Source organism: Rhea pennata, chromosome 5, assembly GCF_028389875.1.
Source record: "Rhea pennata isolate bPtePen1 chromosome 5, bPtePen1.pri, whole genome shotgun sequence".
NCBI lineage: Eukaryota > Metazoa > Chordata > Aves > Rheiformes > Rheidae > Rhea > Rhea pennata.
In genome coordinates, this window is record NC_084667.1 from 10,200,756 (window position 1) to 10,217,653 (window position 16,898).

A 16,898-nucleotide genomic window follows, 5' to 3' on the forward strand; every position below is an offset into this window, starting at 1 on the left:
AGCCATGTATATTACTCAGAAAAACTGCACCAAAGAAAAACTAGTTAACCAATTCAAGTCCTCAGAAATTAGGAAATGCTCTTGAAGTCTTTAATAGATATTGCATATCATATACATTTTAAGAATACAATCACCTATATTTTTTTCACAAGACTATTTTCTTGTGGAGTGAAAAGACTGCACTTCCTCTCAGAAGGAATAGATTTGTGATATAAAGAAGGCAACCTTTATTATAGAAATTAAAGGTGTAGTGTGAAGGAGGTAGGACATCATAGGAAAAAACAAAACAAAAACATGATCTTATGGTTAAAATACTCAGATAACACCTTGGATATTTAGAATTTATTCGTGCTTATGCCTGAAGGGTTCTAGTCAGCTTATTTCAAGAAGAATTTTCCTTGATGGTCATTAATTCTTTCTTTAATTTTGAGAGTATCCTTAAGATGCAGATCTGCAATTGAACAGGGTAGTTGAGTGTATAAAATGCTATAGAAAGATAAATTGAGCAAATCATATTGGATAAACCTTAAAAGAAGCATCAAAAATCTGTCCTGTGGTTTTTGATCTTGGTCTCACAAGCTCCTTGCAGTGAAATTTGAGAACAACCTAAGTTTCTCATCTCAGAAGATGTTACAAATATATGCATCTTGTGAAACATTCTTTCAGGAATGCTACAGATGAAACTATTTTGTTTTCAGAGGAGAAACTATTTGCACATAATGTGCAGCAAGTAAGTAAAAAAAAAAAAAAAAAAAGGTTTGGACAGTTAAGATAAAATATTAACTTGTATTGCCAGACCTAAGCATTGAATGATGTAAAAGCCCTGTAAAAACATTTTATATGAAAGCCGTATATTGTTATTATAACATATATGGGAGGATCAACTAAGGTTTTTGGATATCCTTGATTCTGTTATGACCTAATATTTTGATGGTTAAGCTTGTTACCATAGTGTTGTTAGTGCAATGTTTTTGTATAACTAGTCTGCAAATGACTGAGAGTTACTTCTCAGTGTAGAGATTTTTCTTCCAGATGGGTTCCTTATAGCTCTCTCCAAAATAATTTTTCAGCATTTTAAACCTAATGGCCTAACGACCTTAAGAGGAAAAAAAGATGAAAGGAAATGCAAGCCCTTTCTTAAAGCAGGGGCAAAGTGATTATGTGAGCTGTTTATTGCCTTGGTAACTTTGTTAGACTTTCCCTGTTAGGCATGCAGGAATAAGAATCTGAACAGATTGGTAATTAACATATTTCCCTGCTTTGTCAACTTTCTTCTCCAGCAGATCGCTTTTCCAAAGATGGTGGCAAGCTGTTGTCGATTCCTGTGCTACTTCTGTCGAATTAGTCGTCAAAACCAAAAAGCCATGTTTGAGCATCTTAGTTACTTACTGGAAAACAGCAGTGTTGGGCTGGGTATGTTATGTACTTGTAGTAGCTAAAACCAAGTCCAGGAAGAACTGTGATATTGCAAGTCTGTCATCTAATTTGTGTAGCAAGTTGAAGCATGTCATTTGAGAAGACCTTTCTGAAGCTTAAACCATTTTGTGGATTCACCTTTCGCTCACAATTTTTCCATTTTCCTTCCATCCTTGTATTTCTGTGAACTGTAATAGACACAGGGTAGTCTAAATCTGTGTATTTCAAAACCTTGAAAGATTTAGGATCAAATCCATGCTGTTTGATGTTTTTTTTTTTCCATTGAATATAGTTGTATTTTGAAATCTAAGATTAACTTAACCCTCTATGGTGTTGGCCTGTTTTGTCTGACAACCAAACATAAGAGTAAGAATATGCTTTACATATTTGGGGGTTTTTTGTTTTGTTTTGTTTTGTTTTTCCCCAAAGTTAAGCCTACTGATGTGATTTCATACTCTTCCTTCAGAACCTCAGATCTCTGATTTTTTTAATGTGTGTGCTTTGAGTTATGTAGCTCAAGAAAAATTATCTTGGATAGGGAGATGGCTGTATCAGTAACATATAGCAAGGTAAGTTAACCTGTGATTTCATAGTGCGTTAGGTGTGGTAACTATTATCCCTGGTAACTATTCCTATGCCCACATATGCCTGTATTAAGCATGGAAAATGGGGTAAGAGTGAAAGAAAGAAAACAGGTAACACTGAAGATTGAAACAGTCTTTTTTTGCTAAATATAGGCATATTTTAAAACCTTGAATTGGTGTTTTAGTAGAGTTGTATGGTTGCTTAGAATCACAGGGTTAAAATGTTCTGCTGAAAACAGTCATATAATATTTTTCTAATTTGCTATGTTGTTAATATTGATTTCTTTATCTGCATTTTAAAACAGTGCATTTGTTTATAGTTATGGTAGCAAGCCAGAAATGAATCTGGCTACTAATTTCATCCCTATTCAAAAAAATTAAGTATGTTCTTGATTGAAGAACATCCGTAAAACATGCTGTTAATATGAGTAGATTCCAGTGAGACTGCTGCCCTCTGCTGCATGACCTTGATTACTGCAAACTAAATTGATTTAGTGTATTTTAACGTTCTTCTGCAGCATTTCCTTCAATGAGAGGTTCGACACCACTAGATGTTGCAGCAGCCTCTGTAATGGATAACAATGAGCTTGCACTAGCGTTGGAGGAGCCAGACCTTGAGAAGGTAAGTGATCACCCTGACCTATTTTTTTAAATACTGTGCTTGTACTAGAAGGGAAAAGGGCAAATTTGGTCGCAATAATATAGGGGTTTGTATGAGCAATTAATATAAATATTTTCCAACTGTAACACAACAAATCCTCACTTATCTTTCAATAGCAGAGGGTAGATGGATTATCTTGTTGAGTTGCCTTAGTTATAGATGTTAAAGTGAAGCCATTTATTAATGACAATTAACTATTACAATTCCATGTTCTTTTAATCCATTAGTAATGTTACCATTGAAAAGTAAGAAATACTCCTTTAGCTAGGTGTTAAATAATTGAACTATTTTTTCTGCATTTAGAGTCCATTTAAATATTAGAATTTTAAAATCATTAATTTGATTTCTACTTAGAGCCTGCTAGATAAAAGAGAACTTGAGGGCAGAGAAAGTGAATAATAATAAAACCCCCCTATTTTGTGGGTATAGGTTCTCTTTTACTGTGAAAGAGAGCCTTGTAGAATTTAGGATTTTCTGTAACAGTCGTTCATGTTTTTGTTAGAGAAAAAAATCATATTTTTTTCTTTAATTTCAGACTTTCTAGTATGATGAACTCAAAATCAGTTATTGAGATTTTCAGAAGACTTTTAACTCAGACCTTTAGCTCAGAAAGTGTGAGTTAGATGAGTGGACAGTGAGATGGATTGAGAACTGGCTGAAAGGCAGAGCTCAGAGGGTCGTCATCAGTGGCATGGAGTCCAGTTGGAGGACTGTGGCTAGTGGCGTCCCCCAGGGCTCAGTACTGGGTCCCATCCTGTTCAACTTCTTCATCAGTGATCTGGAGGAGGGGACAAAGTGCCTCCTCAGCAAGTTTGCCGATGATACCAAGCTGGGAGGAGTGGCTGATACCCCAGAGGGCTGTGCTGCCATCCAGAGAGACCTGGACAGGCTGGAGAGTTGGGTGGAGAGGAACCTCCTGAGGTTCAACAAGGGCAAGTGCAGGGTCCTGCACGTAGGGAGAAATAACCCTAGGCACCAGTGCAAGCTGGGGGCTGACCTTCTGGAGAGCAGCTCTGCAGAGAAGGACCTGGGAGTGCTGGTGGATAACAAGTTGACCATGAGCCAGCAATGTGCCCTGGTGGCCAAGAAGGCCAATGGTCTCCTGGGGTGCATTAGGAAGAGTGTTGCCAGCAGGTCGAGGGAGGTGATCCTGCCCCTCTACTCAGCCCTCGTGAGGTCTCATCTCGAGTACTGTGTCCAATTCTGGGCTCCCCACTACAAGAGAGACATGGAGCTACTGGAGAGAGTCCAGCGTAGGGCTACAAAGATGATCCGAGGGCTGGAGCACCTGCCCTATGAGGAACGGCTGCGAGAGCTGGGCCTCTTCAGCCTGGAGAAGAAAAGACTGAGGGGGGATCTTATCAATGTGTACAAGTACCTGAATGGAGCGTGTCAAGGGGACGGGGACAAACTCTTTTCAGTTGTCCCGTGTGACAGGAGAAGAAGTAATGGGCAGAAATTGAAGCACAGGAAGTTCTGCCTGTCCGTGAGGGGGAATTTCTTCAGTGGGAGAGTGACGGAGCACTGGACCAGGTTGCCCAGAGAGGTTGTGGAGTCTCCTTCTCTGGAGATCTTCAAGGCCCACCTGGATGCAACCCTGACTACCATGCTGTATCTAGGTGACTCTGCTGGAGCAGGGAGGTTGGACTAGATGATCTCCAGAGGTCCCTTCCAACCTTACTGATTCTGTGATTCTATGAACTCCGTATTGTATCATTGCGATCGCACAGTAGTACAGGTGATGCACAGTCTGGGTTGTGTGGGAATTAACATGCTTTATTCAAGACTCTGGTCTTAAAACTACCTATGGGTAGTTCTGGGAGAAGCACCAACTTTTTTTTCTTTTTCCCTTGTCAGGGATCAGTGAGGGCCAGCTGCTTTGCAAGAGAACCTCAGCAACAAGGAGCCAGGATGTAGAGAGGCAAGTCAGGGTCAGACACTGTCCAGTGATCACCCCACAAGTCTGTAGTGATGGGGTAGGTCCAAGGTCCAGCTGGGAATCTGAGGGTCAGGGAAGCAGGCAGGATCATAATCACAGAAGTCCCAGACTGGGCACAGACACAGCTGCTGCACAGCTGCAGTGTAGCATAGGCAGCAGCCAACAGTAAAATTATCAGCCTTTCCCAAGGGTAAGGAAGGTGAGGTCCTTGTTTCTAGCTGTCTTCACAACTGCTCTTATTAGTGAAGGAGCTGACCTTGGACCCAGCCAGTTGAACTCTTTAATTTAGCTAAAATCTTAGTAGGAGAATGCACTCCAAGCCCTAACACCCTGCTTTTTATTGACTTTGGACTTCTCTGACAGTGATCTGTGCTCTGTTTCTTAGCTGTGTGTCCATTTAACAGGTCTATTCTAAGATGCTAATATGGCATAAAAATACTGGAAAAAAGCAGGGAAGTAAAAGGGGATAGAATCAGGATAGCACTTGGAAGGGGGCACCTTTCTTTAAATGTAAAAGTGAGAAGACACTGTAAATGCTACTGTACATTAAAAGTAGACTTCTCAATCTAGAATAAATGTGCATATTTTGGCAGAGAAGACAAAGAGAATGTGGAAGGTAGACCAAAGCATGTGCTTTATTTAAGGAAAATTTCCCTGTGTTGGAGTTCTCAAATATGAAGTCTTCAGAAACAGTTGCTCTAGGTATGTGCTGTCTCGGGTCAGATTGATTAAGGAGCGTTTTCCATGCTGCTGCTTTTCACTTACTGGGAATCACAGTTTTCACTATTGATACCAAGTAGAAAGGAGGACAAGAAAAAGGGTATAAAACAGGAGGAAAGCTTGTAAAGAAACATTGTTTGGGGAGGAGCAAGTTAACCTGAAGAAAGGAAGCAGGTCTTGTGGCCTAACTAAGTCATAGAGATTGATGGGAATGGAGGCAAGATCTAAGAGAATGGAGTGTCAGGCATTTAAGGAAGTGAAATAGGAACAGGAGCTTAAGGATAGTTATAGTAGGAAAGTGAATCCAGGATCCGTGGCAGTTAGGAGTAAAGGGAAATGTGAAGGTAGGAGTAGGGGTGGGAGGAAGCGGAAGTGAGTGGGTATGTAAAATGTCGTTAAAGTTGCCTTTCCCGGGAAGGGAAGCAGAATAAGGAATGGAGGATGGGTGCAAAGTCAGAGGAGGTTCTTGTTTCAGAAATTCTTAGTTTACTATAATTAATGAAATTCATCATCTTTCTCAGAGATATGTCTTGTTTATACGTACTCTTCCTGATAAGAAATGGTATGTTAGGAATTTACATACCACCAAAAATTTTAATCTTTCTAGTTCTCAAGATTTTTTAAGCCATGCACTGATACTGCTTAATCTTCTGAATGATTTAATTATTTGTGCGTCTGTTAAGTTTCATGTTAGATTTTTTTTAAAGAATTTTAATATTTTGAGTAGTTATTAAAACTGTTAATGTGATTTATAATGTTTCTGTAATTCATACTTGTGGTTTCCATAATCCTTCTTGAAAGTTTACTTGAAACTGCAGTAGCTAGAGTTCTGATAAAACCTAGATTTTGCTCTTGTAGCAAGTTAAGACATTGGTAACAATTAATATGATTTTGAAGTACTGTATTTTTAAATGGTGTTTATGGGGGAAAAAAAGATCTGAATTCATAGTTTTTATTCTTCTGCTTTTCATATTCCAAATTAATTTTTTTCATTTTGTTGTATTGTTGCATCATCATGTAAGTAACTGTAGAAATAAAACACTTAGCTCTTCTCATTATCATCCAGAGCAAGAACTAGAAAATAAGATGGATACAATGTTGAGCTGTACTGATAATTTCTGAGATGAAACACATGATATATAAAAACCTTGTTATTAAAAAAAAATCTTATTGTTAATTTTGTTTCATGCATTGGTAGTATTTTCACAATCGTAATTCACATCCTAATGCACAAAACAAATATCTAATTTGATGATTGCTTATGTATTGTAGGTTGTCACCTACCTGGCGGGTTGTGGCCTGCAGAGTTGTCCAGTGTTGCTAGCAAAGGGATATCCAGACATCGGATGGAATCCTATAGAGGGTGAACGTTACCTGTCATTCTTAAGATTTGCAGTTTTTGTTAACAGTAAGTTTAATTTCTTGGCATCTAGATTCTATCAAAAAATTCCCTTAAAATGATTTTTCTATCCATAACACTGAGTTAGTGGATGAAGAGAGTTTAATACATACTATTCTCATTACAACCACAGGATTATTAATGTGTTCTGCTTAATGTAATTTTCTGAACATAAATTTTCTGAACATAGATTATTAGTGTTACTTTTTGTTATTTTTAACAACTTTTATTATTTAATAATGTAGCTTGTTAAGGTAACAAATGAAGTTAGGAATTCTACCTGTAAGTAAACTTACTAGGATAGAATGTAGTGACTTACGCTATTTTAGGTCAAACCGTGATGTGTCTAAAAATAAAACCTAGTGAGTGCTGAACAACTAGTTCATTGTGTTAACAAGGTGTGTGTAGTGTCATTGCTGATTTTATAAATAAATGTTATAATACTCTGTATAATCAAATGAGGGCAGTGCTTCTAATTTGGGTTTTACTTGCAAAAGTGGAATTAGTTTGAAGAGTATACTGCACTGAATGGGCTGCTAGTCAGTAGAGTTAAGTTAGAATCATGTGTTTCAACTTTTTTTTCTGGATAAACAATTATGATTGGGGGTTTGAATCTTCTGATTATGGCAGTTTTGGAGTCAGTATTTTTGAATATCAGATTACTAATTTCTCTGTTTTACTTTCCTGCACAAATTTATAAAATATTTAAGTTATTGAGATAGAAGCAACCTATAAATGCTTGTAAACACATGAATTTTGCTACCGGCCAATTAATCCCTGAAATAAGCAAATGCAGCTTCTTTCCTCAGGCAAGATTCTTCATTAGCTTGGCCTATGAGGTAAATTAGAGAAGGTAGCAAAATACTAAGTTAAGGTTATTTTCCTCAGTTTGACATTCATCATATAGAGAAGTCAGAGATACAAACTGAGAAGGCCAGAATAAGATGCAATGTACAAGAAATTGTACAATAAATATGTAGACTAATTCTTGGTAAGTATATGTTGACTTTAGTAGAGCAACACTCAAGATTAACTAGATATCCCTGCTTAAAATAAGATTTTATTTCCTACACATTCTAAATTAAGACTATCCTCAAGTGGCTTTTTTCTGGTATGTGCTTCCTTTTATTCTAAAGTGCACTCCTCAGATATAGCTATCATTGACAGGTCAATGTGCCTGAATTAAAACAAGTGTTTAACATTTAGATGTAAACAGTACTGGAAATAAGATATTCAATATTAGCAATGGTTTTATTAAAATAAAAATAAACAGATTTTGTAATGTCATTTGTAGCTAATATTTGATACTGTAATGTGTATGCACTCAATTTCTGACTAGTTTTTGAGAGGGCTTGGTGTCTGCCTCCCAAAAGGGATGCAAAGTGTGGGAGGATTCAGGAACATCATATTTATGTGATGTATATCTGTATCTATAGCTGAATGTTTGTACACATTTTGATGACTGCTTAGATACCTATAGACAGGTATTTAGTAGAATTCTTGAGATAGGATTATTTTATTTAATTCATTATTTTAAAAGTCTTCAATTGGAAGTTCTTAACCAAATCAAACTAGAATTGCTGACCTAAGATTTAAAATCCTGCTTTTTCCCTGCAGTGTGAAAATAGGTGAATGAAATGAGAAAAGATAGAATCTGTGCAAAGTCAAGGAGTGTCTGTTCCGTATCAGGATCGTACCTGTTTTTTAAGTGGAAAAATACAAGATGGAAATGTTTACAGTTCTTAGCTGCTCTTTCCAGATCCAGTCAATCCTGCTGACTGTTATTTGATGAGATTCCATAACCTTCCCGTGATTCTGACTTCCTTGTAGCACTAAAGAATGTGGCTGCTCTCACATAAACCACAGTTTCTAATCCCACTTCTTTCAGTGGGAGCTATAATAAAGCTATAAAATTCAGTTCAAATTAAACTACTTTGGTTTCTTTATCAGTTAAGTATTGTAGATGACAAATGAAGTACTGGTACTGATGATCATTGGGATAAAGCCACTGATATCCCATACTCAGTGACTGAGCTCCCTTTCTTTTCCTATACGTGTTCTATCAATCTCATATCATCCTACAGATATTCAGCCACTATGAATTTTCTAAATAGTTGCACTTATCTGCTAGCTCATGTTATTTTTTTACCCAATTATTGTACCTGAATTACTTCCAGGTGCGGTCCTACTTACTGACTGCAGTCCACTAAGCAATTAGTTATATAAAAGGAGATCATTTATATGAAGAGTCCTAATTACTTTTAGTTAGAAGTAACTAGATATCAGCCAGGTTGCCCCTACTGAATTTGTACAATAGTTGCAGCTACTCTTTTCATCTTTCAAATAGACATACATTTTTCCATGCAAAGCTATTATTAATGAGAATGTTTCGGGCAAGCCATGACCTATAAAGCTGATCGTAGTATGATTTCTATATATAAAAAGATGAAGCATTATATTTCAGGCTTTAAATAGCAAGCAGAAAATTTTATCTATATTTAAACATGCAGTAGAAAGAATGAGGAGATCTTATTCCAGTATATTTAATCTAAAATAGGAGATGCTATTCTTTAATCATATCAAGAAAGTTAAACTCCGAGATCAGTTTGCCAGTGATGAAGCACTAAAGACACAATGTCAACAATGTTCTTTATTTTGGCTAGTCCATTAAAAATCAAAAGACTCTCACCCCTTTGAAATTGCAGACTTGTTGGTTCTTGGAATTATTCGCCTTTACACCAGAAGCTGAAGTAAATTATATACAATGTGCGGATGGTATCATGAAATTTGGTAAGATAGTCTCTATCTTTTTGCTGGGATTAGTACTCACAACATATTTCCTAAAGCCAGGAATGAATACATTTAAAATCTGCCAGTCTGTAACAGCAACCCACCAAAAACTATGGTTCGTCATTAACACAGATTGTCCAAGAATGGAAAATTGATTTCTTCTAGTGCTGGTCTCACTTGTCCATACGTTATGTTTTGGTTTTCTAGTCGCTTTTGTGAAGGAGCCATTCCAGAAGCTACTACCACATTATTTTAAGTCTAATAGAGTGTAACCTTTGCCATAAAAGGCAAATTAACCTTCCAAAGTGATTTTTTTTTAGGTTAAGTTTAATAAAACTTTGATAAGACAAGTCTACAGTGTCAATTTTTAAATGTAGGTATATTTTTGGTAAAGCACATCCAGTGCTGCCAATATGGTATATTTTTAATTTAGAAATAAGAATGAAGATCTATTTTTTTTATTTTGCAAAATTTAGAGAAAAATGCAGTTTTCTGCCAAGCTAAGGATACCTTTCAGCAGAAGGCGTGAAGCTTTTATGTATAATGCTAAGATTTCTTTCGGTCTTTAGGTGAAAGTGTTGAGGAAAATGCAAGTGTTGTTGTCAAGCTCCTTATTCGACGCCCGGAATGCTTTGGACCGGACCTTAGGGGTGAAGGTGGAAATGGTTTGCTGGCAGCTATGCAAGAAGCTATTAGGATCTCAGAAAATCCTACTCGTGACCTTCCCTCTCAGAGTTATAAAAGAGAAGGGTAAGTAAATGTGAATGCTTGTTTGGCAAATAATGTTTTAATAGCTGGCATGTCTAATCATGCCTGAAGTATGTGCATGATACGCCCTGTTGTGCAAGGCTCTGCACAGACATGGAGTAACAGAGAGTCACATCCATGAACAGTTGCTGTATGGAATTTATATAGCATGAGCTAGATAAAGGAAGTGGAATAAAATTACTGAGAAGGAGCCTGAAGGATAAACCAAAGACGACAACAGTTATGGAATGAATCTAAGACAAAGATAGAGAAGGGTAGAAGGTTGACATGAACAGCCATTTGCTACTGCTTAATTGTGCACTTACTATAGGTATAGAAAACCTGTAATTTGCATCCAGGAGAAATTAATATATCTGATCTATAGTTTCTGGAACATGGGTCTAGCTCCAGAGAGGAGCTATAGATGCATGTCAGCAAAAATACTCACTAATTTGGGTTACTTTTTAGTGATGATGAAGAGGAGGAGGAGGAAATCGTGCACATGGGCAATGCTATCATGTCATTTTACTCAGCTCTTATAGATTTGCTTGGACGCTGTGCACCAGAAATGCATGTAAGTTCATTCTGTAACTTGCTCGGAAAAGGTGAGAGATGATTTGTAAACAGAACTGCACATGTCTAACTAAACTATTCTCTGTGCAAGGGCTTCTCCCCTTCTAAATGTGGACTGTATTCCCTTTCTCTCTGTATCTAGATAAACATATTCCTTGCAAGCTGTTTATAAAGAATCACTGACTTTTGCTTTCTTGCATATTTTGTAATTTGTGTAAAATTTGGAAAATTTTTGTATGATCATGGGATCAAAGTAAAAATGAACTACTAGTGTGGCACATCTTCCAAGTCCAATGAATTTTCTGAAATTGTTCCTTTACTGTTCTGTAGAAAGCCATAAAAATCTTCATAACAATGTGATGCAGAGCTTATCTTTCTTGTACATCTGTTGAAGTGTAGTATTAACACCACATGGATACATGGAAAAGGATATAAAATAACCATTTTGACTCTAGTACCTGTAACAGTCACACACACAAGGCTTGCTTTTATTTCAAGTGACTTTTGCTTGTCTGTATTTAAAATTCTTTAGTACTGTCTGCCCAACTGAAAGTGCAGTATTTATGTATCTTGTAGCTTCCCATACATGTTACTACCAAAACTATTAACTTTATTATCTGTAAAGCTGTACTTAGCTTTATGTAGTCAGTGCTAGTAGTTTCAAGTTCTGAAAATCATTAGAAGAGATTTTCAGAGACACAGAAAATAGATTATTAATTTCTGCTAAAGATCAAAAAGGATTGGTCACCTAATTATAGTTTATGCATTTTGAAATTTTCACTGCATAAATATAATAGAAAAATAATAACACAGACAGGTTTGCATCTATTTATAGTATGGAGAGGCAAGCTGAAAACCTTCCACTGTAGATTGTATAAGTAACATGAATCTCTGGGAAATTTTCAGTTTCATCACTGTCTTCTTGGTGCTTAGGAATCTTATCCATGTGGCGGCTTGGGGTTTTTTTTTAATTGAGAATTCATAAAATCCTGAAAGTCCTGATAGGATCTCAAAATTAGCATGGAATGAAAAGCAGGATCAGCTGAAAATCAGCAACTCCATTAGAGTGCTGTGATAAAATTGAATTTGTGTACTTTTTTTTCCAAGCAATCGTGTTTCAAACCCACAAGAAACATTATTATTTTGAGGAAATTTTTCTGATATCGCTCAGTACTAAATTTCTTAATTGATAAACTTTTTCTAACAGCTTATTCAAAGTGGAAAAGGTGAAGCTATTCGAATCAGATCAATCCTTCGATCTCTAGTGCCAACTGAAGACTTGGTTGGGATTATAAGTATACCACTAAAGCTGTCCACAGTCAACAAAGGTAACTGGTCTTTTTTATTAAAAAGCTTTTGGAAGACAAGCTTTGAGGTGTGAAATAGAAACAGCAGTTTAACGAGAATTGGTTATGAGTAGAAAACCATTCTTCAGATTTTAATTAGATATGCATCAATTAGATCTGCTCTAGTAGAAAACTTGCTTGTTCTTGTGGATCAGAGAATCTAAGAACGTAAGAAAGACCTTACTGCATCAGACTAAAGGTTCATCTATCCCAGTACTCTGTCTACCAGAGAGTTGTAGGAGAGGCTATCGATATATGTATCTTTTCTATATTCTGAAGCAATGAGCTTGACTCCAGTGGATTTTGTCTTTATTATGAATTGAGTGAGCTGTCTACTTACTTTCTTTTTGAATAGAATATCTTTCTTTGGAAAAAAATTGTTTTTCTAAAGCACAAAATATTAGTAATTCTGGTTTCTCAGAAGAATGCTTCTCTTGCCAAAGTAGTATCTTCATTTATTTTAAATGAGAACTGATATCTGTTGGAAATTTATAATTGATCTTCTCTATAATATTATTATTCTTTAATATCTTTAAATCAAAAAAAATATGTTCCCCTTAGACTGCATTTTCTTTATAGTGTACTTTACGTGAGACGAATGTTAGAATTCTTAACCTTCTGAGATTCACAGTTATGCTGTATCTTAATATTTGCAGTTTTTTCCTGTAACTTAATTTTACAGTGTAAACATCCTCTGTAATGGTAACTAAACAAGTAGAATACTTTAGCTAATCATTCTTAAATTTTCGTTTAAGAGTGAAAGATTTAAATTCTATTGAATAAATTTCAAATGAGAGAGTTTTTGAAATAATAGATACTGCACGTTCTTTTTCAGTGAACAAGAAAATTGAACAAGAGTATCTTTTTCATTGAACATGTGATTTTACACATGAAATGGAATTGCAATGTCTTTCATTGTCTTGGTGTTTCTTCTTATGTCAGTTATGTACTATTAATAATTGCTTTATATATTTATGTAGACGGCACAGTGAATGAGCCAGACATGTCTGCAAATTTCTGTCCTGATCATAAAGCACCCATGGTGCTCTTCTTGGACCGTGTCTATGGTATTAAGGACCAAAGCTTTCTCCTTCACTTACTGGAAGTTGGATTTTTACCAGATTTAAGAGCTTCTGCCTCTCTGGATACGGTAAGTATTTTGCTATGCAGTGGTTGGATAGAGTGGCTCTGTAAGAGTAAAAACTAGAACTCCAAGTCTAAACAGCATTAAAAGAAAAAGTCCTCACTACATACACAAACAATAATAGAGAAATTACTTTTTATTAGTTTATAGTGCTTAAGTTTGATCATATTCAGTGCCACTTTATGAAGCAGCTGTCTAATGTAATTTTAGGACTTTTAAACAGACATACATTAATTATATAAAGTATGTTTACTGTAATAGGTTTAATGGTTACTTTTATTTCATGTGTGCTTCAAGAATTACACTAAAAATTCATGTAATGTGAAGGTATGGAGAAATTAGATGAAAAGTGCTGCCTAATGCTTTGTGATTTTGCTAATGTATTTAAAGAACAAGCTGCCTTTCTTCTTTATCGCTTCTGTTCATTCTGAATGCTGTAGTGCAAGAAATCTATTTTGATGTGGATTTTCTTATCTTTTAAAAATTAGTTGTCTTCATGCAGGTGCTGGAGATACTATGTTAGTACCCAACCACTAAAGAGACATCAGGAATATGTCATTATTATAGTATACAGGTTTTGTTCTTAGTAACCTTTTTTTTCATGTGATACTAACAATTATGTACTACTTCATACAGGTTTCTCTAAGTACTACAGAGGCAGCTCTTGCACTGAATAGATATATTTGCTCAGCTGTGTTTCCACTGCTCAAAAGATGTGCTCCCCTCTTTTCTGGAACGGAGCATCACGCCTCTCTGGTTGACTCCATGCTTCACACAATATATAGGTTATCCAAGGGACGGTCCCTTACAAAAGCACAAAGAGACACTATTGAAGAATGCCTTCTTGCTATTTGTCAGTAAGTGTGATACCTGTGTGCAAATTCATTTCTTTTGTTCAGTAATAAGCATACATATTTTAATAACTTATTTTTTTGTATATCATGTAGAATAGAAGAATTTTATTCTTATATACAGTAAATAACCAGAGTTTGAGTATGACAGGTATTCTTTTTCCCCCTAAGAGAAAATAGTTTTTTTTTTCATTACCTATGCTACGTTATGCAAGCTGTTGTATAGGTAAGAACTTTTTGATGATACTGCATAAATTCTGATTATTTAATAATAAAACCTCATTAACTTCTGAAAATGTTTTGTTGATTCTGACTGCAAGTGTGTCTTGGGGATTTAAGGGATTGATTGTCTATGTTTTTGACTGTGGTTTGAAGAACCTTGGCTTTAGTTTAAAAAAAAAAAAAAAAAAAAAAAAAAAAAAAAAAAAAAAGCCTAACAAAACCTAAAAGACCCTGCCAAAAATCCTGAGACTGGAAGACTGGAATGTGAGCATTGAAATCATGGCAGGAATTGAAATGTTGATTTGCCAACATAATTAGAATTCTTGGTCTGTGTCATCTGTAAGTGATAAGGCTAGCAACCCATGGAAGGGATCTGTGCGTTTCTGTTAACAATCACTAAGGCGTTTGGGGTAGGAACCTCCAAAGATCTCAGATTTGGAAGATTGTGTTTATGAATTGAGGAATTAAGAACACGTATTGAATACATGCAGTATATGGAGCCAGGAAGTGTAAAGCTGAGGCTGTGTCTCATATCTCATACTACTTATCTGTGCAAGTAGACTATAAAGAAAGAAATATGACGTGTATTTTCGGTTTGTGCATCATTCTGAACCCTACTGAAAAGAGAATGTAGTAGAACTGGAGAAGATTAACGCTAGGGCAACAAGTTTGGTTTCCCTATCTTGGAACAGTTTTAGCAGACCAGGAATCTTCAGCCTGAAAAAGAGATGACTGAGAGGGAGATACGAAAGAGTGTTTTTACATTGATTTGGAGGACCAAGATAATTGGAATTAAATAACTGGAAAAGAAATGTTAGGTAATTTATTCAGCCTCCCATTTGAGATTTATTTCTTATAATAATAATCATAATGTATTCCCTAGATCATTGCAAATTGGAAGTATTTTGTTGCTTTTTATTTTCATGTCGGATACTGTTCTTTTACAACAATTTTCTGTTTACTTAGCTTAGATTTCCAGGTGGTTCAGGTATGTTGCAGGGGCAGTATTCTAAAAAAAATTCCAGCACTCTTCCCTAGATCATCATATGACATAATCATATATACTGTATGATCCTATAAGAGAATCCAAACGTTCACGATCCTTGCATGTTGTATCCTCATATACATAGATGAGGCACAGTAAGATTCCTTACGCTCAAATTTAATCAAGGTCTAGTTTCTTTTCTGTTGTTTTTATGTGCCTGAGGATATTTAGTCTACAACTCTGTGTTTCAGCACTGTTTTTTCTGTGCACATAACTGTTTTTCCAAATACTTTTAATGAGTGATTTGAATTCCAGTAGGCAAATTGATTTCAATATGTATTACAATTTCATTTCACTGAAATGTATGAATGTTATTAACAAGAGTGTGGGGTGCTTTTTTTTTTTGTTTGTTTGTTTGTTTTTACAGTCACTTACGCCCCTCTATGCTACAACAGCTGTTGAGAAGGCTAGTTTTTGATGTACCTCTGCTCAATGAATACTGTAAAATGCCTCTCAAGGTAACTGCTGTACTTTATATATACATATTCAGCATGAAACTTAGTCCGCAATAATCTATCATTGTCTTGTTTTTAAAAACAGAACAGGGCAGAGTAAAGCAATGTGAAATGACTTCTAAATTTAAACTAATTTTATGATTTTATAAGGTTTTAGACTTGAATATAATGATTAAAGGCATTGTGAGATGTTGCCTTAGATAGCAGTATATTGTAAGTTGATTGTGTGATTGTGTTCAGTGAACTGTTAACTTTTTCACTGCTTCAGCAGAAGTAGTATTGAAAGCAAATTAAATATTAGCATTATCGTGATCTTTCTTCCTTTGCTATATGTTTTGTAATAACTCCTGATAGGATGCATAGTCCAGCAATAAATTTTAAATGAAGTGATTCAGGGAATTTGATACAGGGAATAGAACTCACTGTCTGTTATCCAGGAGTAAAATGTATTTAAGGGGAAAATTTTGAGCAATCTTGAATTGAAGTCTTACCCATCTTTCTGTTCTGCAAATAGAAAATGATAATTGTGAGAAAATAAATACAGTTATTTACAACTTACCTGTCAAATTTGCCTCCTGATCTTGCTGGGATGAACAAGCCAGATCTTCAGTCAGCAGGCTAGTCATTTTATGGCAGAGTGGAAATACTATAGTCCTCTAAAGACCAGCTGCCAAAACCGCAGACATATTCTAAGGTTGCATCAGTTTTATAGCACAAGTGTTGTTGTTGGGTGCCTGTAGGGTAGGGCGAGATTTTTTTATTTTCTTTTATTATTCCTCTGCAAAATTGAAGGAAAATTAAAATGTAAGGATTTTGTCTGATGCTGAGCAAAATTTTTGAATTTTCCTTGGGACAGGAATTCTGAGTTCCCAAGAAGAAATTGGTAAAAATTCAAACTGGTGCTGAAAGTCCACCGATAATTGTATATGCTAGCCCTTTAACTGGTATGTTAAAAATTGTCTGTACAATAGTTCTTTCCATAGATTTTTCCACAGATGACCAGACA

General features: G+C 35.7%; 1 protein-coding gene across 1 annotated transcript in view; it reads left to right on the top strand.

The window, feature by feature from the left end:
• RYR3 (ryanodine receptor 3) overlaps positions 1-16,898 on the top strand; it is a 231,192-nt gene that overhangs the window by 129,908 nt on the left and 84,386 nt on the right. The window contains exons 41-49 of the mRNA XM_062578097.1: positions 1,284-1,413; positions 2,519-2,622; positions 6,593-6,728; positions 10,079-10,259; positions 10,725-10,830; positions 12,037-12,157; positions 13,156-13,325; positions 13,956-14,176; positions 15,805-15,895. Coding sequence (XP_062434081.1) covers positions 1,284-1,413; positions 2,519-2,622; positions 6,593-6,728; positions 10,079-10,259; positions 10,725-10,830; positions 12,037-12,157; positions 13,156-13,325; positions 13,956-14,176; positions 15,805-15,895 — 1,260 coding nt within the window. The remainder of the gene's footprint in view (positions 1-1,283; positions 1,414-2,518; positions 2,623-6,592; positions 6,729-10,078; positions 10,260-10,724; positions 10,831-12,036; positions 12,158-13,155; positions 13,326-13,955; positions 14,177-15,804; positions 15,896-16,898) is intronic.